The 22,557-nt window shown below is 40.5% G+C and overlaps 1 protein-coding gene across 2 annotated transcripts in view; it reads right to left on the reverse strand.

The window, feature by feature from the left end:
• Positions 1–22,557, reverse strand: part of ITPR2 (inositol 1,4,5-trisphosphate receptor type 2) — a 271,369-nt gene that overhangs the window by 101,642 nt on the left and 147,170 nt on the right. For both annotated transcript variants that reach the window (XM_082784800.1, XM_082784799.1), the window contains 2 exons: positions 21,911–22,053; positions 19,814–19,922 (listed from right to left, as the gene is read on the reverse strand). In XM_082784800.1, the coding sequence (XP_082640926.1) occupies positions 19,814–19,922; positions 21,911–22,053 (252 nt within the window). The remainder of the gene's footprint in view (positions 1–19,813; positions 19,923–21,910; positions 22,054–22,557) is intronic.

A 22,557-nucleotide genomic window follows, 5' to 3' on the forward strand; every position in this document is an offset into this window, starting at 1 on the left:
GGATTAGGTTGATTTACAGAAAGACTTAAACTCCTTGGTGTTTTCCTAGAGAAAGAATCCCACTCCTCCTCATTTAAAAGCTGCTAGCTTTGCTGTAGGTGGTAATTATGTTGAGGGTGAATTGCTGTGGTTTCTGTCTGGCAACACACAGCACTGGCACATGCAATCCCCACACTGTCTGGAAACAGCATTACATCAAACCATCGCTAGTGTCTTACACAACCAGCTACAGCTCTTTGAAATCTGTCAGCTCCAGTGACTTGCTATGACGCTTATGCTTCTCAGATATCAGCCTCATAGCACTTACACAAAGGTATTGGCCTCTTTTAAAAACAAAACGTGGAAGCTTCAACCCATAACCTAATCTAATATCTTATGCAGGGGAAAAAAAAAGTATATATATAATATATATATATAAACAGCAAACGACTGCTTGATTTTAACATCAAATCTGAACTGGGAGTCTGGGGGTGCAGCCATACAACATTACAGACAGAAACCTCAGAAAACATGAAACAAAACAGAACCAGAAAGGGTAACTGCACAATGCTGTTAGGGAAATTAGATAATGAGTTGATCCAGCCTATGGATCCCTCCTGCAGGGCAGCACTGCAAACTGTAAGCAGACACATCCCATAGTTAAATCTAAGAGCTATGGATCAGGTTCTTAATTAAATGCAGTTCTGCTGGAATCCCTGCATCAAAATTAAAAATCACTGAGAAATCTTAAATCAAGTTTAGCATTCAATTTCATGTCTCCAGCTGTCAGGCAGCAACATCACGTTACATGAAGACCTGTGAATAAGTAGTTTCCCCTGAAATCAGTGGGACCAGACATCCAGTAGGGAACTGCTCTGCCCAGAGCAGCTGCATGTGCTCCAGCATCATAGCAGTATCTTAAGAAAGCAATAGCCTAAGCCACAGAATCACGGCATTTTCTACATGATTTGAAAACAAACATGTTGTACTTTAACAAGAAATGCTGTAACTATGTCCTTGGAGGATTGTTGTTCTGTACCAAAGAATTATTTCCCTTCCCTCCCATCCCCCACTTCCCTCCCCTATGAATTAGTAAATGAATTTCTGCCACAAGCCCTGAAACCATATTCTTCCCAATCAAAGAGTGAAACGATACCCAAGAGAGCGAGGCAGCACGGAACCAGTGAGATCCTGCAGACAGCTAGACTGGATGGAAAGCTCCTGCCACTGCCACACACAGATGGGCACACACACTCAGAAAGCCTATGGGGGTAAAACAGGACAATACCAGAAAGAGTATTGCATCCAAATGACATTGCTGGAAAATGTTCTCCTGGAACTGGACAGCTGAATCATTTGTGACCAGACCAAAAAGGACGATACACAACAAAAGACAGTACATGTAATTTAATAAGCACACACAGATTTTTTTTTTATTTATTTTTTTTTGACTCTGGACTATGAGTTTGGAAGCCATTCCTTAAGGGCAGGGTCCATATTATGTGAAAATCCAGTGTATGCTTTTATGAGCAAATATCTTACAATCTGCATATATTTTCTGCGGAAATGAAGCCTGTAGTTTTGCTCTGCATCTGTACTTCAGTGTTTTAGCAAATGGGGGATGTAATGTCTGCCTGTGAACTCAGCCAGAATACAGATCCAAGAAGATGGGATTCTTATAATGTTTTTTTTTTTTGTAAGATGCAGTGCTACAGGGCCTAAATAAAAAGCTTTTTAAAAAGTCATTGCACATAGCATGAGAATAAAGTGCTAGTCCCAGCAGTAGCCGCACAGCCGGTATCCACATTGTACAACAACTGCACAGCAAAAATCGTGACTATGAAAGGATGGCCCAAGCAGCAGGTGGGATGGGGGGATAGCAGGGGAGTCCACACCTGAGCACCTCTCTTGCCAATCCATCTGTTCATCAGTCATGTCACATGGGATGTTCCCCTGCAAGGAACATCCATAGGAGCAGAGAAGCTAGAAACGCGGGTCCCAGGCAGAGGAAGCAGCTGGTAGGCATCTGTAATTGAATTCCTGGAGGACTTGGTCTATTTTTAAAGTTCTCTGTAGGTTAGCTTTTTTTTTCCACCTTCTTTCTCCCCCACAGATGAGTGTTTCCAAACTTGACACAGTTTTAAAGTTTTATTACATACATCTATGAGTTCCAGCTCTGTGTAAAATCCTGTGAGAGCGGCAATGCACCTAGAAGTCAAGAGCCGGATTCTAAAACTCTGCACTGGGGAGGAAGAAAATGAATCAGTTCTACCTTTAATTGTATATTGTAAGGGTAAAGAACTTTTGTTTTGAAATGCACACACATAAACCTCTTGTACTGTACTTAGACCCTAAGCTAGAGGGACATTGATTTTCTATCAACTCCAAAATAAAACAAATTTCATTGTTGTAGGTATCATAGAATCATAGAATGGCCTGGGTTGAAAAGGACCTTAAAGACCATCTAGTTTCAATCCCCCTGTGGTGGGCAGGGTTGTCAGACACTAAAGCAGGCTACCCAGAACCACATCCAGCCTGGCCTTGAATGCCTCCAGGGATGGGGCATCCACAACCTCTCTGGGCAACCTGTTTCAGTGCCTCACCACCCTCTAAGTGAAAACCTTTCTCCTACTATCTAACCTAAATCTCCCATTTTAGTTTAAAACCATTCCCCCTTGTCCTATCACTACCAACACACGTAAACGTGCATTCCCCCTCCTGTTTGTATGCTCCCTTCAAGTACTGGAAGGCCACGATGAGGTCTCCCCACAGCCTTCTCTTCTCCAAGCTAAACAAGCCCAGTTCCCTCAACCTTTCTGCATAGGAGAAGTACTCCAGCCCTCATATCTATAGGTATGCTGTGCTTCAGCAGTATCCACTAACCCATAGCTTTGTGGGCACATTGATAGCTAAGTAATAAATCCCTACAAACCAGCAAAATGTGAGGGCTTTCTTTATGCTTTTTCTGTAACTGATATCTGAACAGCATGTTTTCATTTGACCAATCTAACATCATATAAAGCCACTGGCAGAGCTAAGCAGGACTTCTGACTTGCTTTTGTCTGTAAGCACTCTAACCTGCTCAATTTGTGTTTAGGGCTTTCCACACCTTTATAGCTCCTTTTTCTCCTGTAATGCCTGTTAGATAATAACTGGTGCCCTAATATTCCTGCACAGCTTGGGAAAACAGTGGTCACCATTTCTGAGAGGGAGAATGTTGTCAGTCTCCATCTACAAAGACCTCTGGCTCTGCTTGCCTATTTGGGCACTGCCTCTTCCTCAGCCCTGCAATCTGGCGAAGAGGCAGGGTCTGGGATCACTGCCTTAGGCCTCCTTGGATGGATCACCAGTGTATGGTACAAAGATCTTAAATACAGCTCCGAATGGCTACTGTGAAGCATTGGGGACCAAGCTCTGATAGAGCTGAAGAGAGGAAAAGTTCTCAATTCACTTACAGCAGAGTCCAGTCTGAGCTATACTCATTTATTTTCTGAGTTGCTGCAGCAAGTTAAATTCTCTGATGATAATGAGCAGTCACCGACTGCACCACCAACTCATTAAATCAACTCAGTATCCACTCGTTAGCAAACACATCTATACACTCTGGATTTAAGACTTGCTGGCTAGCAGAAATGTAGCATATGATATTTGTTGCAGTATAATTTGTATTATTTTATTCCAATTTGTGTAAAATGATCTTTATGTAGCTGCAGCATGCCTCCCTCTGTCTTTTAATAGTGATAGATTATCCACAAAGGCTGTTAGTTTTAAAAAAGAAGGGAAAGTCAAAGATGACTTTTCAGCTCCTTGCAGGACAGGGTTATGTAACTACACATCACAATGTATATTTAAACATCAGTATGTTAACTGCGTATACAGAGATGAGGTGAAAAGACAGTGGAATAGAAATAGAAAAGCGTAGAAAAATCTTCACTAAACATCAGAAATATATAATTTGTAATGCTTATTAATAATAAAAAAGTGACTCTAACAATATCTTCCTCTTGAAAATATAATAAATACAAGATAATAGAGCATGTATCATATAAAGTGGTATTATTTGCTGAATATTCCCCAAATGCACAACCAGTATACCTGATCTTATCAAGCAACATTGGATTTTGTTGCAAGTACAGCTTTATAAATGACTATTTTCTTACTATATTGGTGGCAGGGGAAATGTTTAAGAAGAAAATGTTTTGACTACTACAAAGACTGCCTGTAAACAGTATATTCTGGCCCTAAGAAAGCAGAGAAGATTTAATACAGCTTAAAATTTCAGAGGGTTTGGTTTCTTCTCAGTTCCTGGGCAACAATATTCTTTTCGAGGATAAGACAATGAACATTAGCTTCTAGCAGAAGGGGAACGATGGATTAAAAAAAGGTATTTTGGAGAAATGGTGGGGTGAATGTTGCAGAGTGGTGGATGGGGGAAATCAGTTCTCTGCCCTTCAGTTCTGTTATGTCAATTTGTTCTTTGGCTGCTTATTAATGAAAACTGTTGCTTTAATTTTAAGCTGCTCCAGTTCCTTCCAGTTGTGTTTGTTGGTTTTTTTCTCCCCCCAGTCACAGGACCTTCTTTTTGCAGAGGACTGAGTAAAAGGCAAGAGGTTTATGGCAAGAACATTTGCAACTTCATACAGACACCCCTGTGTAACACCACTAGGGAGTCTCACATACAAAACAATTTATGAAAAGTAATAACAGGCCACCTGCATGCACAAACTTCAGTGTATACAAACCAGCAGGCTTTGCCAAAACTGTCAGCCTCTTGACAACCAACCTGTCAGTCACACTGAAACCTGGAGTCCACTCTGCTGCCTGTGAAGCTGCTTTTAGAGGCAAACAAGACAAGGACCGAAGCCCTCTGTGAAGCAGCAACAAAACCTTTTTCTGTGATCTCTTGGCAGAGGCAGGGCAGGGGAGAATGAGGAGAGATCGTTGTTTGTTTCCTTTTGTTGCTGCTGTTGTTGTTGCTGCTCGAGCCAGGTTACATAATGCTTAATTTCAGGCTCTTTTTGGTGGCATGATGATGTATACGCAATGCAAATACCCTTGCTGGAATTACAGGAGCAATTTATCAATTCATGTGCGGCTAATCAACCCATTTGCTTTCTAGTGTGCAACAGCAAAAGCTTATCTCATGCAGACTCACGATCGTTCGGCACAACCTAATTGAATTTCAGGGCCAAGAGCGTTGCACGACACGTGACGGGCTCTGCCGGCGCGCGGTGCCAGACACTGCAGGCGTTACATAATCACGCGTGGCTGCTGGCTGGGGAGGACGGTGCTCTGCCTCTCCTCATCGGCTTGGCGGCTGGCCTCTCCTGCCATCGTGCCCCGCAGCCCCAGCCTGCGTGCTCCGCTCACATGGACACTCACATGTGTTGGGGACCTTTTGCAGTGGCATGGGAGAACGGGACCGCTCCCCCCTGCCAGCCAAAACGCTTTATTAAATCGCTCACAAGGCGGAGGAGATTAGAGCGGGCGAAGACACGCACAACACCCAAGGTAAAAGCTGTCTCCTCACACTGACTGCCCCATGCTGGGGGGCCATGGGAGCTGGCCTCCCCATGTAACTGAGGGTGCTCCTGGGGGAGCACAGGCTGTGGTACTGCCGCTCGGAGAGCAGCCACCCGTGTGTTCCTCGGGCACCTGCTGCTCACTATGGGGTCTGGGGCCTGGCAAGCCCCGGAGATGGGGGTCATTCAGCTGACTATGCCTTTTCCCCCCACCCCAAGGTGCACAGAGGCCAGAGGCCGTGTCCCTGCTCCTTCCTGGCCCACTTGAGAGTCTCCCAGCTTGTGCCCTAAGCAGCCCTTGAGCACGTGCAGGGAGGTAACTGCCTAGCACGTACTGATCATGCCAGGTATGACTCACCTGAAGGGATTTTCCACAGACAAGGCAGGCATTATTTAATAATGGATATATATTAACTGCTGCGGATAAAAGCACACTCCTCCCCGTGTCACAGGCAGGGGCTAGATGCACTTCAGGCAATGGGATTCCTACCAGTTTCACCATCTGCAGATCTGCATTGCCAAATACAAAAGCCCGCTGGGAGCAGCACACAGTTAACATGCATCACAACTTGCACCGGCCTCATACTGACATCCAACTTACTGAGCTGCAAGCTGCCAGCTATCCCACGCATACTCATCTTCAGTGCCCGTACACCGTGTGGCGCTCTGTAATGAACAGTGCTTTGTCCACATCTCTTTGTTTTGTCTTTCTCTGGACTGTAGGTTTCTGGAGCCACCTTGACCCAAAATTATTCCTTCAGGAGAAAGGGCATTGCAACTGCAGCTAGCCAGCGCAGCAGGATGAGTCTTTGAAGTCTGTACGACTCGAGAAATGACTCCTTTCATGTATGCCAACATTTCAGCAAATAAAAAAGGCATGCTTTTTCCCAATAAAAGCCAACTTCAGAACAAGAATTTATGCAGATATTCCAAAGCCAAGCTTACTAAATCAGTGTTTGTTAAGACTTCATATTATTTGTTCAACAAATCTTTCATTCACAAAGCCCATGAGCACACTGTTTGCTTGATTTAAGGCAGAGAAAATGGGCACCAAGCCAACTGCTAGGTTCTGCACTGTCATACACAAAGTCCTGGTTCTACTTTCAGAAAGACCTTTGAAGGTGAATCATTTGGTCCTCTGGAGACGAGCCCAAAACAGGAGATGGCTTATGATACTTGAAAGTACCTTCTGCTGCCCCGCCATGTTCCACCGCAGTGACACACTGCAAGGAGTGCAGGGACTGGGCAACAGACTCACGGCAAAAAGTGACAACATATTCAAGTAGCCAGCCTGTCAGAGGGGAGATCAGTTCCCTTACCTTGTCCTTCAGCAACCCATCTCACAGCACAAAAATCTAGAATGAAGTCAGTCTGGGCACAGACACACAGTGTCTACCAAGTCAGAAACAAGCTTTAGTGCAATATATATATTCACCAACTTCAGAAAAAATAAGACAGTTTCCCCACGGTGGCTCTTGCTCAAGTCAGATGGGCACTGTAACTTGTTTTAGCTGCACATGTGCTTTTCTAGCAAGAACGTGTCTGAAAGAGCCCCTTTGTGCACAGCTGCAGCTGCCCAGGGGCTGGTTTGCCACCTCCTGTGGCTTTGGAGGCCCCTACTGGAAGACAGAGATGTACATGCACTGTGCAGTCTGAGGCATTAAAGTAGCTCCTTTTCATCCGGCAAAGCTGTAGCGTGAAATTAATAGTTCGGAATCGTGCAGAGGGCTTGAGAAAATGCATTTAATTTACTCTGATTTTATTACCTCACGGTTCTTGAGTGGGGCAGTCAAAGCGCTGAATTTAAGACGCAGAAATGTCTAAAACTAGCCATAAACTATAGGTTAGTTCAAAAGAAAACATCATCCCAGCAACACTTCCTTTCCTGCTCTCAAATAAAGTCTGTCTTCAGCTAAAAATCAGAATGAAAGAAAAAAGGAAGAAGTGTGTAGAGAAATAGGGATGATAGAGAAGGTTTAAGAAATCAAGTGAACTATTTCTTCCAGTTTCAAATCCTTTAGTGTTTAAAAATTAGTTTAAATACATGTTGAATTAACAGATGTATCAACTAGTTAACTTGTCTGACTAGTTTTTGTTGTTTTTTTTTGTTTGTTTGTTTGTTTTGTTCTGTTTTTTAAAAAAGGAAGTACAAACCCCTGCATTTAGATTACCTGGTATGCTAGAATTTGCTACTGAGTTAAAACAAGCTCTTTCAGTATCACAGGTATGGAAATCATCTGTTTATATAAACAGCTTCACTTAAGTCGAGAGCCTATCTGCAGATCACTCTCCAGAGGGCCAGCCCTTCCAACTAACCTCCCAGTACATCAGTTAAGACCCCAGAAGGAGCCAGTTCATCTGCCTCCTCCTAATCCTAGCTCAACACGTGTACTCTGCACACTAAAATGCAGCCAGCTCTGCTCTCATTTGACTCCCTTTCCTTTGGCTGCATGGCATAGCAGGTTATTTGCACACACATGCAGAAATAGGTAGCACTCTGCCCAGATTTCTGCAATACAAATTACTTGTTTCTGACTAAGCACACCACAGACCAAAGCAGTCCCTTAAACTTGTTACTTTTGCTGTTGTTGTTTTTTGTTTTTTTTTTTCTCTTCATGCAGACATTTCCACAGAAGGCAGCAGAATAAAAATGCAAGATCAAATAGCAAAACCTGAGTTTTTCCTATATATGATGTTATTCACTGTAAGAATACTTCAATGTGAAGAAAAAAAAAAAGAAAAGTACAGCTTAAACCATTCAACTTCCATTTGTGAAATGAGCCTTCTGGGTCCTTATGGTCAGTTTTGTTGTCAGAATTAAAATTACTATTTGACCAAAATGCTAACAACAAGGGCAAATTTAATAAGGACTGTGATATAACAACAACAATCCTCTGTGTTACCCCAGATAAAATTCACTGGCCATCACCCACTTCACTGCTAGCAGTGAATTACCACTGTTATTTCCTCTGCCTCACAAAAGCAACCCAGTTAACATGAGTTTCTTCACAAAAATCATGAAAAGGCTGCTTATTCTCTGTTCTTCAGTAACATTTACAGCCACTTTGAGAAACCTGCCCTAGCCAATATAAGAGGAAGAATTTCATAACTATGTCCAGCATTTGTATAAATGCAAAGATTTTCATTTTTAGATAGCCACAGTCAAACTTTGTATATTTAAAGAGTTTGATTTTCAAAAGGGCTAAACTAAACCCAGTAGAGTGGCCTGGAGGAAGCCTAGAGCTGAGAACTTCTCGTTTCTTGTAGCTGAGAAAATTCCTGGTTCAAGCAAGGTTTAATGCTTTCTTAAGGTTCAGTTAGGAACAGTATATATGAACAGGGTCCCTCCTGTCACACTTTTCTGCATGGTTGAGATTGGCAACAAGTATTTCCCCTCTATCTTTCCTCCAACTCCAAGTTGTTTCCCTGGAGCCAGCAAGAAGTCTTCATACCAAAGACCTGAGAACTCAAGGTTATCTACATTTCTTTGGCACCTGAGACAGATGGACTGATCCATCCAGCCCTACTTGACGTGGGGCTACTGGGACACAAACTGCTACTATATACGGCTGAAGAGTCCAAAAATTAGCTTGCAGTTTCCTGCAGGAAAGAGAAGGAAGGTAGCAAAAAAAAAAAACAAAACCAAAAAAGGGTGGAAGAGGATAAAAGGCTTGCAGGAAAAAGGTATATAAGGAGACATCACTAGTGTAACTCCTCAGTACTTAGAGACAAAATGTTTTGGACAACTCTGCCAAGAGGAATTTCCAGACTGATAAGGTCCTTGCCCCAACCCTAAGTGACAGCTCTGCATCTGGAGTTATTAACACTAGTCCAAACCTTAAAAGCAAGCTTCCTTTTCTCACAGGTCAGCCGAGAGCCCGTACAGCCTCTCACTGACATCCATGCACATCAGCACGTTACACATGTGACTGTTTATGACAGAAAGCATTCGCACGTGCACCCTCTGAGCAAGACCTGACTGATGATGAAACTGCAGCTGGAAGAAAATGGAATAATCAGACTTCACTGGCAAGATGCCACATGCCACCCATGAAAAGCTGTTGCAAGGTAAGCAAGGCACAACCTGCACAAAGCGCTCATTGCCATAAACTGAAAGAACACTTTCAGACTCTGCCTAAAAAAAAAGCTCTCTGCAAAAAGCCCAGGGGTCAAAGTGACACCGAGATAATTAAGCTCATAATCCTCAAGGTAATCATCAACTCCAGAACAGGCTCCTCATTGAACAGCCTGGTCAACGCACATCATGTAGATATTCTGGTCTTTTCCCTGGGAACTCCAGAGGTCAGGTAACCAAAAATGAACCTCGCTTTCATTTAAGTAAACAAGCGTGTGCATAATTCAGTAAAGCATATTTCAAGCTCTGGGATTTGTAGAATAAAAGTTTGAAGAAAAGACACTCCAAAGGCTCAAAGGAATCCCAAATAAAGTACTTGCAATTAAAAAAATCTCATGATTTTCAAGCCAAATCTCACGATTTGTTTGTGGCCTGACTCAGGACTTTCAATGCTTAGGGTTGGCAACTCTGACTAAGCAGGGATATGAAATAAGAGCAAGAGTGACTGCCCGCCAGGCTTCTGTTTTCCTGGGACAGAAGACAAAGCAGCTCTGACAATTCCAGCTGGCAATACTACTCAGGCGCTCCTCCAAGGCCAAACATGCTGGGTAAAATCCTCATCAGACAAAAAACCCGTATCAGAAGCAGTTACTGTGGTACTGTGGTTGCTTAATAGCTCTTTTCTGAAGTTCAATATAGCATATACTTTCTTTTCCTTGAAAAGGGGGAGGAGGGAGTGAGGAGAGGGAGTTGGACCACAGTATGGACTAATCCCTTGCCAGATGTCATTAGTGATGAAGTCCCTTAGAAATTACATCAGTATGAAACAAATCAGAAAACAGTGAGTTTCCATTTCCTCCTCATGTCTGGCTAAACAGAGACTTCAAGATCAGCTTTCATCTGTGGCCTGGGATCAACCCTCCTCTGCTTCGTGCTTAGCGTGGCCGGGGTGTTAGGCAAGTAATTGCAACTATTAACAAGAAAAATAGCTCACTCGCTACTGCTCCCCATCCCTTTCAAATACAGACTCCTTCATTAGGCTTCCCCACATTAGGCAATGTGTGTCTGCACATTGCACTAGTCTCTCCCGGCTCCAGATGGAGGAAAGAGGCTCCATCTGAGGCATGTCTGTAGCCAGGGCCCTTGCATCTTCCTGGGTGATGCCTAACCCTGAGCCTTCCTCTCTCTGCAACAACCCCAAGCATCCTCTCTCATTTGACAAGACAGCCTGGACAGGAAACAGAGTGCAACTGCCACCTTCTTGTAACCCTTCCTGCTCACAGGGTGAAAGCCAGGAGCAGAAGCACAGCGAGAGGCCAAGCAGAAAGGCCTTGCTGGCTCTTACTGCCTTTGCTTCCCTGAGAAAGGCGAGAGCATAGCCCACCCTGGTATCTGAAAGAGATGCATCCTTAGTTCTTCGTGTTTGGACTGACAAAACCAAACAATACCATAAACTGAGGTTTTCTTTAGCAACTCCATTCCTAAAACACATTACCGAGTCAAAAATGTTTGACTAAAGCATTCATGTAACACCACCTATATTCATGCTGCCCTAACTAACCATAACTAACCATTCCATTATAATGAGTCCATTATCCCCTGCTTTATTGTATTTTCTCTTAAAACAGAGATCAAAGATTTGGATCTAGTGGCATCATGCCGATTTCATTTTTATTACTGGCTCCCTAGGTCTATCATAAATATTCATTGGCCATCCTTAATACAATGCATTGAATTCTGCTCACTGCTATCTCTGGTGCAATTGCAAAGTACAAACAGGGCTGTTGCTCAAACATATTAAATAAAGCAACAGCAAATTTGTGACAGTCAACAACAACAACAACAAAAACCACAAAACAAAACAACCCTTCTCCATTCCAAGGAAATTCAAGACTGAAGGAGACATTTTCTCTTGCCCTCTCCATGACTGCACACATTTGACTGCTGTGGGAATTCGTCTGTGCAGAAGCATCAGCAGCTGACCTGCTCCCACAGACAGGAGACATTTTTGAGAAGTCCACAGTTGCCACACAGTGGTCTCTATGATACTGCAGCACTCCTCCGTGCTCATCAATAAAAATTACAAACATTCCCCAGCAGAGATACAGTAACTGCTCACAAACGTAGGCTTGATGTATAGCAATTAATACATAGAAGTGTGTGGTGGGGGGGGGGGGGCGGGAAGGGGGGACAGAAAAACTTCCTAACACCCCAGAATAACTGCAGCTATCCAAGATATCATGATGCCTGCAATTTGTTTCTCCCCCCATACTCATCACTCACACATTTCTTGGAACTTCCTTTCTCACCTCAGTACAGCTCCTCCTAGTACTGGGCAGGCAGGGTAGGAAAATACATACTGCACCTATATGACTTGTTCTTCCTCTGAGAATAAGCACAGATACTGGCTTCTCAGGATGTGACCCAGATACTTTAAACAAGTACCAATTGCTAAAATTTGGTTGGCCATGGGAATTGTATTTTTCCTCATGTTGAGTAAGAGCATTAAGACACATTACACACTTTAAATTCTAAGCAAGAACACGTACTCCATTAAAAACAAAACAACATGGCAGGACACAGAAAGCACATTCAAATATTCATCTTCTAATATGACTCCACCATGGAGGTAATACGGTGCTCATTGCAAAAAGAGATGTAATACGAATAAATCATCTATCTAAAATAAATATTTACATTTACACGTATGAATACATTCTCACACAAAATTCCTCAAATCTGTAGATGTGAACCATGTGATAAAACTGCTGACTCCATGTATTTACTAATCTACAACACACCTTTGGTCACCTATCCCCTTGCCAACCTAGTATCTGCTAGAACCTTCTACTAAATTCCTAAAAATCTTTGGCTGTTTTAGTCACAATTTAAAATAAATAAATAAAGTCAGACAGAAATAAAACCTTGATCCCAATGCTTTCATGACATAGAACTCAATTCAAATAGCTTTAATGAGCATGGAATTTAAATTCTAGATGAACTGAAATCTTTAGTAAAATCCATCCTACATGTATTTATAACAGAAAAACAAAAAATAACCCAATTTTTGTTCTTTATATAAAGGATCCTGATCAGGTTCGGCAATTTTGTACTTGAGTAAGGTGACATGAAGCATATTCAGAGGTCTGTGAAGGTTTCCTTTATTAAGCAGCTCCTTTCCCTTGCACTCTCTTCTGTTTGCTTTTAACAAAAAGTAGTATTAATAGGGAAGGATGCCAAACAGTTTGCAATAGGTTGGAATCTCTCTGCTGGCTTTGCTGTTCTTCAGATCAGATCCATAGAAAGGAATTCATGTGAAAAAATGAAGGAAAAATACATGGAGTATTAAAATGTCACAAACGCTATGCAGAGGGGAAATTACAGAGCACAAGTTGGACATTTGAAGTTCAAAGCAAGGAAAAGCTACTCTAGTTTGTTATTGTTTTGTCTGATACTGCCTAAATCAGTATCTACAGAAAAATATTTTACAGTATCAGATGCTCCTTCAGAGGAAGGATATATGTGAGAAGGGCAGATGACACAAGTTCTAAAACAATTTGTCATTTAAGATTCAGACTTAACATTTCTGAAAAAAAAATCTGGATAACAACATATCATATTCTGTGAAAAGAAAATGTGATAAATATGAGCTGCTGGGAGGCTACGGTCTTTAGAAGGAAATGTATTTACAATCACACATTTTCTCAGTCTTGGTATCCTGCTACTAGATTTTTTTAAGATTTGGAGAACAAATAAATAAATAAATGCAAAACAAAGGTTTTGAAAGAAAGAAAAATAAATACCGATAAGCAGTGAACACCGCTGCTCACTCAACTATCAGCTGATTTAAAAGTGCCTTAAAGTCTCCAGAGATAATATATTTGGATGATGGTGACAGTTAATTACATATTAAAGAGAGGGCAAAATCAAAGCACCCAGTCCTGTAAAGAAGGCATGTGCTTCACTCTCACCACAGCAGATTAAAGTGTTTGTCTTTCACTAGGTCATGACTTTACACTTCAGAAGAGGTTAGAAATGCTGTCTCCTACCTGTCCTTGACAGATGACTTTCAGTTTTGAAGTTCCTCTTCAGGTTGAACAAAATGCACTCTGCTTGAGACTACGCTCTACACACACCACAACAAGCACCTCACAACTGGCCTAAGTCAAGGGGCTTTGAACATCCCTCCAAACACAAGCAGATGACAGTCCAAATCTGGATCAAATGCCTGCTGCCCGTGACTTACAGAAAAAAAGTGTCCCTTAAAAAGAAGTCATGCTTTGCATAGCCTGAGTTGTTCCACTTACAGGTTCTTGCACTAGAATCAAAATACATCTCTATAAAATGTTGATGATTAGAAAGCCAGTAGAATATCTAGAGATGGTCCAGAACAATGCACATTACAGAATTACCACTAAGATTAGGGAATTTACTTCAGATTAGTCTATTTTATGCTGTGTGTCAAAGCACCAGAAATGTGCAGCAGTAACAATATGCCTTAGTGGCTGATGGCCTGAGGCACTAAATACCAAGGCTAACAACACCTAGCTAGTAAAAACAACAGCATCACCTGCTTTGTGGTATCTCTGTGCTTAATTATTCCAGTTTCCAGCTAGAGAGGGGGTAGAGTGAAACTGCATTAATTTGTTTTGTTGTAGGTTTTTATTTCTTTGGCTTGTAAAATGTCAGCATATGGGTATAATGAGGAATTACCGCACTTTAAGGGTCTGACCACATTTACTGTTTAGTCTTGTGTATCTGAATGCTCTGACACTCCTTCTGCTGCAATTACTGGCTCAGAGGATTCATGGCAATAGCAAAGCTTGAATCTTCCACTGCATTGAATCAGTGCTGGCTTAGGTTCCACCACAGACCACTGCCTTCATGTAAACCCTCATACAGACAGAGGGGTTTGTCCCACCAGTATTTGAACTTTCTGCCACACATAATTGTTGTGACAAATTCAGAACAGTAGCTTCTTGACCATAACAGAAGCATGTACTGGTCATAGCAACCAGCCTGCCACAGCTAAAGCTAACCAAATGCTTTTCCTCCCTGCACCTCCAGATCCTTCCAAACTGTGGCTGCTTTCCTAAGGTAAGGTTTTAATGCAAGATGTTTTAATGCAAGGCACTGTAAAAATGCCCTTTACCACCTCAAATGTATTTTTTTTTTTGTTTAAAGAATTGTTATAAACAGCATTGAGCTTAAACATTCTCCAATAGTATTTCTAACCCCATATTACATTACAGTTTCTCTGAACTTCGTAAGGAGAATATTGATAACAGGTAAAAAAAAATCAGGCTTGTGCATAGTCATTTTCCTATATGATCAAAAACAAAGCAGACAGCAAAATTGGTGAAAAAGTAAATACGACACTTCAGAACATTTGTAGTGCCACTAACCCAAAATGTGAGTAGTAACACAAATAAAGGTATTTCACATCCTGTTCTTTCTTCCACTTAAAATAAGTGTCCTTTTAAGTTATAATACATTATAGCAAGCCCTCATGTTCTGAAACATTCCTTATTTCCCCACTTATTTTTTTTACCTACATATGTTATTTATCTGAATGCTGTCTAATTCACAGATGCAAACAAGTAAAACCATCTTGAAAGGATGAGGTAATAGAATAGAAGGCAATGTAACTCAGAAATGTCTTTGATTAGGAACTGCAACAGTGGGACGACACTGCAATGACTCCCAGAAACCTCTGCTGGCTTCTAAGGCACACAATGAGACCATTTTTCCCATCAGAAAAAGACCTGCAGCTCCCACTGGTTTCAGCTTGACTGCTAGATCAATACATTCATGAACTGGGACTTTTTATTCCTTTTGAAAAATTCATTCAAGCTTTCTCAACAGCTGCACATGAAAAGACACACGTTCTGGCACAAAATGACCAATAGTCAATAGTGGCAACATCTGGGAAGTTTGTAGTGAAAAAGAAGCTGTACTAAATTTCACATGTACATTTGGTGCTGTTGCTGAAAAAGAAGAGGGGAGGTTCACTTACATCTCAGAACTAAAGTGGAATACAGAAATGTTAACAATCCAAACTGGAAGTTTTAATGGAAATTCTATGATTTTAAATCATAAAGCTGGTGCAAATGTATTAAGATAAAGAGAATATTTTTCAGGAGTTTTTCCAGGAAAAAACAAAAAACAAAAAACAAAAACAAAGTGAGAAGCACAACTAAGTATTTCTGACAATTAAGCAGCTTACTTAGTCTTTGTTCTGCTGACACTTAAAAAATACTGCAAGTTTTCAATTATTTATACTGTAGTTCAACACCTAAAGCAGTAAAGAGGTATAAAAATTTCTGCAGCACAAATAACCCTTACTGAAGCGTTCAGTCTATTTATGACTATGTTTTATCTAGGAACTACCATTTGGCAGGATATACACCCTTGGATTCTGCCATATTCTTTTATGAACTATGATCTATCAACACTCTGACCAGCCAATAATGTTACAGTAAACTTGTCAAATATGCATGTTATCAGAGAGAGTATTTTTTTCCCAGAGATGTTGGCTTCATTTAAGAACAACTGGGAAATCAGAAGGTTGTACATGCCCTAACACGTACATGCACTAACACGTCAGCAGAGTGGGCTGAGATGTTGCTATAAGAGCACACTTTAGTCAGAGTTCAACAACTTCATCCAATTCACTGAGGGTGGGTTTAAATTAAGCTTCTGAACTCTCTTTGAAGCAGCTGGGAGCACTCACCTCTCCTAGCCCACCAGCACTGTTGTAGGGACAGTTGCTTTCAGCAGGGCAGCGAGATAATGTTACTCTGCTCTAGTCATTTACAAAGTGTTATCTGTGGCCTACATCTCTCAGATGCTTTTGGAAATGTTCTCCATATTCTGAAACACATATTCTGAGGTCTGCAGTCAGCATTCACAGATGAATTAAACTGAAATAAAGCACTATGGCAAAAGTCAAGAAAAAGACTTGAATAAAAATTTGAGAAATTCTAGACTAAGTTCCCTCTGTTCTTGTAAAATGGGTATAAAACCCACCAGCAATAAAAAACAAAAACAGATGGAATGGATCTAGCCCAAGTGTATTCCTTGCAGTCTCTCCTGTTTCTGTTCTTAAACAGTTAATCTAAAGTATACTTTTATCTATACCATAGTATAGGAAGAGATAACTGTTGACTTCCTCCACATACTGCTTCACCCAAGTGCCTTAGCACAGTTCTGGAAGAGTCTGATGTAAGAGAGAGCCTGTAGATCAAGTTTCATTCCTGTTAGTTACCTAATCAATACAAATAGGACTAGGACTTAACACAGAACTCCAGGGAGAATGTGATAATCACCTGCAATTACTTATGAAAGCCAATCAATGACCAAGAGCTTTAATGTGCCATTTATATACTTTAAATCAAACTTCTGAAATTAAACTTTCATTCCTAACACAATCAGATGTTGCAGCACTAAGCAAAACAATGCACAAGCAAGCACTGCCTCAAAGGCAAACCAAGTACAACTAAGGATGGAGACAGGAAAGCACGAGCAGCACAGCCCAGAAATACACCAGTAGAGGGAGGCTCAACAATAAAGTTGACTCGAGGGAATGGATGTGGGAAGGATTGGGAAAAGGTTTACAAATAGTGAAATAAGCTCCTAAGGCTGTCTTTTCCTACTGTTCCTTCAACAAAACAAATGGTAGGCAAATGAAAGGTAAGTGGCCAAACGAAAAACAAAGACAATAGAAGGCCAGGTTCCTAGACCTGGATCTTAACTGTGGGAAGTAAAAGGAAATAAAGAGAGGGTGAAATCTTATTTCATTATTTCTTCCAGGTTTCTTACTGTGATAAAGTCTGCAGTAGCAAAGGTTTACCATTTCTGTCAAATTTATCACACAAAATACATTATGATGGATGAATAACAAACTCAGACTCTCTGTCGGAGAATCACATGTCCCTATGTAGCTTTGTTCTGGTGTTACTGTTAAATATTTACTTTATTTTTTTAGTATCAGCATAACACAATTAAATAACATTGCAGGCATTGACATCACAGCTCAAAAAAAGTTGGAAATGCTCAACAGGCTACTCATTGTGTTATTTTTGCTATTTTGAAGGCCATATTGTGAACAATGACTCATAAGAGTAGAAAGCCAGAGATGCGCTTGCAAATCATACACGCTTGTTTACTCATTTATTTGTTTGCACTGACTCATTATGTGCCTCACATGTAAAATTTATGGGATTCATGTTACAGTGTGAAGGAGAAATTCTGTTTCCCAAACAGCTCTTCCATCCATCATGCCCTTGCCGCTACTGAGATGGTAGAGGTAAGAGAGGGGTCTGGGCATACACTTCTTGACATCATCTCCTGAGAATCAGAGGCTGGGCTGGATGGGTGAAGTGTCCTTACATACCAGTGGAGCACAATCCCTCTGGTGGCCTCACTCAATCTTAGCTTATCAGCATCCGCAACTGGGAACAAAGAGCAGTTAGAACAGGAAAGGTTTTTTGTTTTGTTTTTAGAAGTCTTATGTTGAAGCATTGCTCATTGCTTTTCTTCCCCCACATAGTTCTGAGATACTGTTAACTTTTGATGGGTCACGCAACTGTTTTGGAGAGGTTTGGCACAGTTCTTCATAACATACAGTTACAAAAGCAAGTAGGTTTTTCAATGTGATGCAGTGAGATTATGGACCCAGAAAGCTATCAGAGTAGGAAAGAATAATAACTAAGAATAATTTCTACTTCACCTGTGAAACTCTTGTCATAACATTAAAAAAAACCACCCACATCTTTCTGCCCAGGCCTAACCACATTCTTCTTTGAGCTAGCTTATTTACAGGAGATGAAGAGCAGGTTGGTTTGCTCTGTGTGCTCTCGTTGTCTCTGTATAGAGAAAGGCTAATGTTTTGCTATTTCACCTTTGTCTTCATTTCACTGTTCTGCATTGAGATTCTTTTATCCTGTCTAGCCTGGGTGACATGTTCTTATGTCCATATGTTGAAATCAAAACAAATAGTATACAGTCAAAACAAAGGCAATGTGAATGTTTCACATTTCTAATATATGGCTTATTTATCACAAAGAGAAGAGAGCGTCTTGCTACTTTATCACATCATTTGACTGGACCAAAACACTTAACCGAAAAGTAAGTCTCATACATTCAGAAATAGGCACAGACATCTTAGTCACCAAAAAAATATATATACTTTTTTCTCCACGTTAGATTAGGACTAAGCTTAATTCTCATAGCTTTTATATCTGAATGGCGGATAATTTTGCCAGGTACAATAGTATGAATGAGCACTGTTACTTAGACATGTCAAAATATTTGGGTGCAAAAGCCTAAGACAGTGAAACAGTGTGATGCTTGGTTGTGATCAGCATATTTTCTCAAAATGAAGTGAAACCCATGAACATACTTGACTAAACATGTCAGCTGTGAACAAATGAAAATAATGGCAGGGAAAGATTAGGTAATAGTTCTGTGATTCACATTTTAGAATGAATAATACTGAAAGAATTCGGGGGAATTCTAAGAAATATGGATAAGAAACCACACAAAATGTACAGGGATCAAGCTTAAAACTTCTAGAAGGGGACAACTGAGATATAAATCTGAATCTAGCTATCAATATTCAAAGGCACAAGGCAAAGTGAAGTAAATATTTGAAAAAGTTTTTTGTGAGACAAAACTGGGTAACATGAGGAGAGGGAGGAGTGTTAATAGGTGCAAAAAATTAGACACTTTATAGAGTACAGACTATGTCAGCTCTCCATAAAACTGGCAACTCTGTTTGAACATTACATATTTTGGTCACACATTTATGATCCTTAAGTAAATGCATTACAACAGTCTGGTACCACGGGCAATGGGGAAAAACTGTACACTTGTAATTAAAAAAACTTATGTTTTCAATTGATTATATGCTACATAAAGTCAGATGTCAGACCTAAGGACTAGTTTCCAGAAATACAGGATACTTAATACATAATGATCACATATACCAACACTTGCTGCTGCTCATTTATTGCTTTAACTCTTGCAGAGTCCCTGATACAAAATTATCCATGTAAGGCACATAGTTTCTTTTGTTTAAATCTTACTTTGTCTTGCCACATTGTTTCTGAGACACCACATCATCTTTAAAACATGTAGGAAATTGAAAACATGTCAAATTCTGCTACTTTCCTAGAGCCAACATTTTAATACCACACAATTAGTTCTATGTTTAATAGTAAAATGGTAGCAGTACCTCTTCCGCAAAGTTAGTTTTCTTGTCAAGCATTTCTCGTAATGTCTGAAGAATTTTAATGCAGAGCTTTTCTTCTTTCTCCATTAGCTTCTTTGTGTGATTAATCAACCTTAAAGTAAAATATTAAACCTTAAAGAGCATTGCACATTGTTACTAAGCCATGCTACAATTTCTTCATGCAAAAATCACCTGTCGCTGTATTTTTCCTCAAGGAAATAAAAGTAGACAAGAGAAAAAGGAAATGGGACTTTCAATGTGTTGTTTTTTGTTACGATTTGTATATCTTCTTGCCATACAGAAGGCAGAATTATACATCCACTTTTTCCTGAATGCTTGCAGATTAAGATCCAAACTTGCTCTTTCACCCTTTCTTTATCTATTTAGAGATAAGCATGCATTCATCTTAACGTTTATTTAAAGGTAATTAGTCTTCACCATACTTTTTCAAATTTTAAAAGCTATAGCCTTTATACAACTTCCAACCCCAGTGGTGTTTATAATAATATTTATCATATAATTAGCAAACAGCATCCACTCAAAAGGATCCAGAGGAATCTCCAAAGCATTCCTAAAACTTTACATGGAGTCATTCAGAAATGCAGTTATTTGGATGAAACATAACCGTTGTTTACACATTCACACAACTTTACAGGACTGTTTTACAGTCAGAAAACAAGGTATATTTCTGCCTCCTACTAAGACTATGATGGGAGTTTGAGTTTTAAATCTGCTTAAGCAGAAAAAGCAGAATGCCAGAAGAAGCCTTTCAGTCTCTGTACAGAGCAAGTCCTTGTATTGCTACTGTGAAAACAGAAGAGAGGAAGATATCTGAAGGCCTTAGACTGGTTTTCTTCCTTCAGTACCAGTGTTGACTTACAGTAGACAGAACAGTGTTCTTCATATTATGGCCTACGATCAGCACACAGCAAAGGCACTGTGGCTACCCATTAACAATCCTAAATTACAGACACCTAAAGCAGGGTTAGGAGGGATGACATTGCATCATCTGTAGCACAACAGAACCAATTATATTTAAGTTACTGCTGAGTTTGTGTGCTAAGGCCACCCGGGACTCAGTAGAAATACCATGCAGGACTTTCCCATGGTCATGTTAACCAAATTCATGAGCTATGAGTTCAAAAAAAATCTGCTCTCAGGCCTGCAGTATTAACAATATTTTGTGAAGAGTTACATCTTTATCTTACAATATCCTGCATAGTCCTGCAAAACATTCTTTGCCATGGAAGTTAATTAAATACAAGAGAAAGCTGTTTATTGCATTACAGGGGCCACATTCAGCTGCCCTAGACTTCATTTGGTGCTGACTTTGAACACGAGTTTGGACATAGGGGATGGGATGGGACAAGCTCAGAATTTAGTTTCATTTTTCCAAAAATATAAATTATATTGTTATAACACTACCTCTGCAGAAGATGCAGAAAGCCAAGGAAACAGGCAAGCTGCCTAATGTGTCCGTTTCCCTCACATTACCTCTGTTTAAATTAGAGTTTCTCAAGGGCAGAGAGGGCATCTCACTAGAGGACTATTAAAAAATATTGAACATCTTTATTTCAATGCACAAACTGCAAATTAAGCATCTAATAATTCAGGCTCAGATAAGGTGCCAGTGAAATATATTTTAGAAAGAGCTGTTGGCAGTTTAAAATAAAAATCAAAAGATTTATCTGCTTTATCAAAAAAAATAGCACTGCACACCCTACTTCATTATGAATTCTTGAAGATTCTACCATGGGAAGTCCAAGTTTCTGCTGTCAATTTGAAGAAACTTAATAGCAAAAGCAGCCCACTGAGAAAACAGAAGTAGATTGTGCCTGTCAGAATCATAACAAGCTACTAAGATTAAATTTCTAGGCAGACAAGTCAAGTAAACCTCTCTCCCCACTCCTCTCCAGACTCCTAAACCTCCAAGAACCATAAAACATGCAGCCAAAGACCTCAATTTAAGCTTTCAATATGAACTCAAGACTCCTATATGCTTAAGTCGCTGTTGAAAATCAGAGGCGAGTGCTGTTGAAAATTTTAACTCCCTGTCATCTTTTCCAAAGAAGCAAATAGGTCTCTCCGTAAACCACTTACTTGGACATGAAAGCACCACATCTTATCCTGGCATCGCTCCCCTCAGGAAAAAGTAGCTCTGGACTGTGCAGCACATCAACCAGCACTGAGAATTCAGCTTGCATCATGGGAGTGAACTGCTGCTCCAAGGAGGACACTACATCCTAGGAAGTAAAAAGGAATGTCACTACAGCTGACCTACAAAACTAGAAGAAAGTTGCTGTGGAGCTGAAAAATACTATGGGCTACGCAACCCATTTCTGGCACTTGTTAGCCCAGGTTACAGTAAAGCAACCTCATTCCTTTCTCCATGTCACTCCTCAAACTGGGTGAGGAGGGGAAGGTGCCCATAACTATTCGTGTTGCTATTCTCTTTCAAATTTCTCTTTAGTAATGCCTCAGAAACACTCAGGAACAGTCAGGATGATGATGTGCTGGAAAAACACTGCTTGTCATACATGTATACATGATGTTAGTATATCACCTGAAGTGTTGCTTCCTGGGTATGTAGGGTTCCTCCATTTTTCTGGGTTCCACTGTTTTCTTAGTCCATAAGCACTTGATGTTATTTAACCACACAGGTGATTTTCATCTCGTACGTAAACTCCAGTGACACAAACCTGACATAATGGCACCTCCAAAGCCCAGTACCTCCCTCTGCACTCCAA

The sequence above is a fragment of the Aythya marila genome, assembly GCF_965140915.1.
Source record: "Aythya marila genome assembly, chromosome: 1".
Taxonomy (NCBI): Eukaryota; Metazoa; Chordata; class Aves; order Anseriformes; family Anatidae; genus Aythya; species Aythya marila.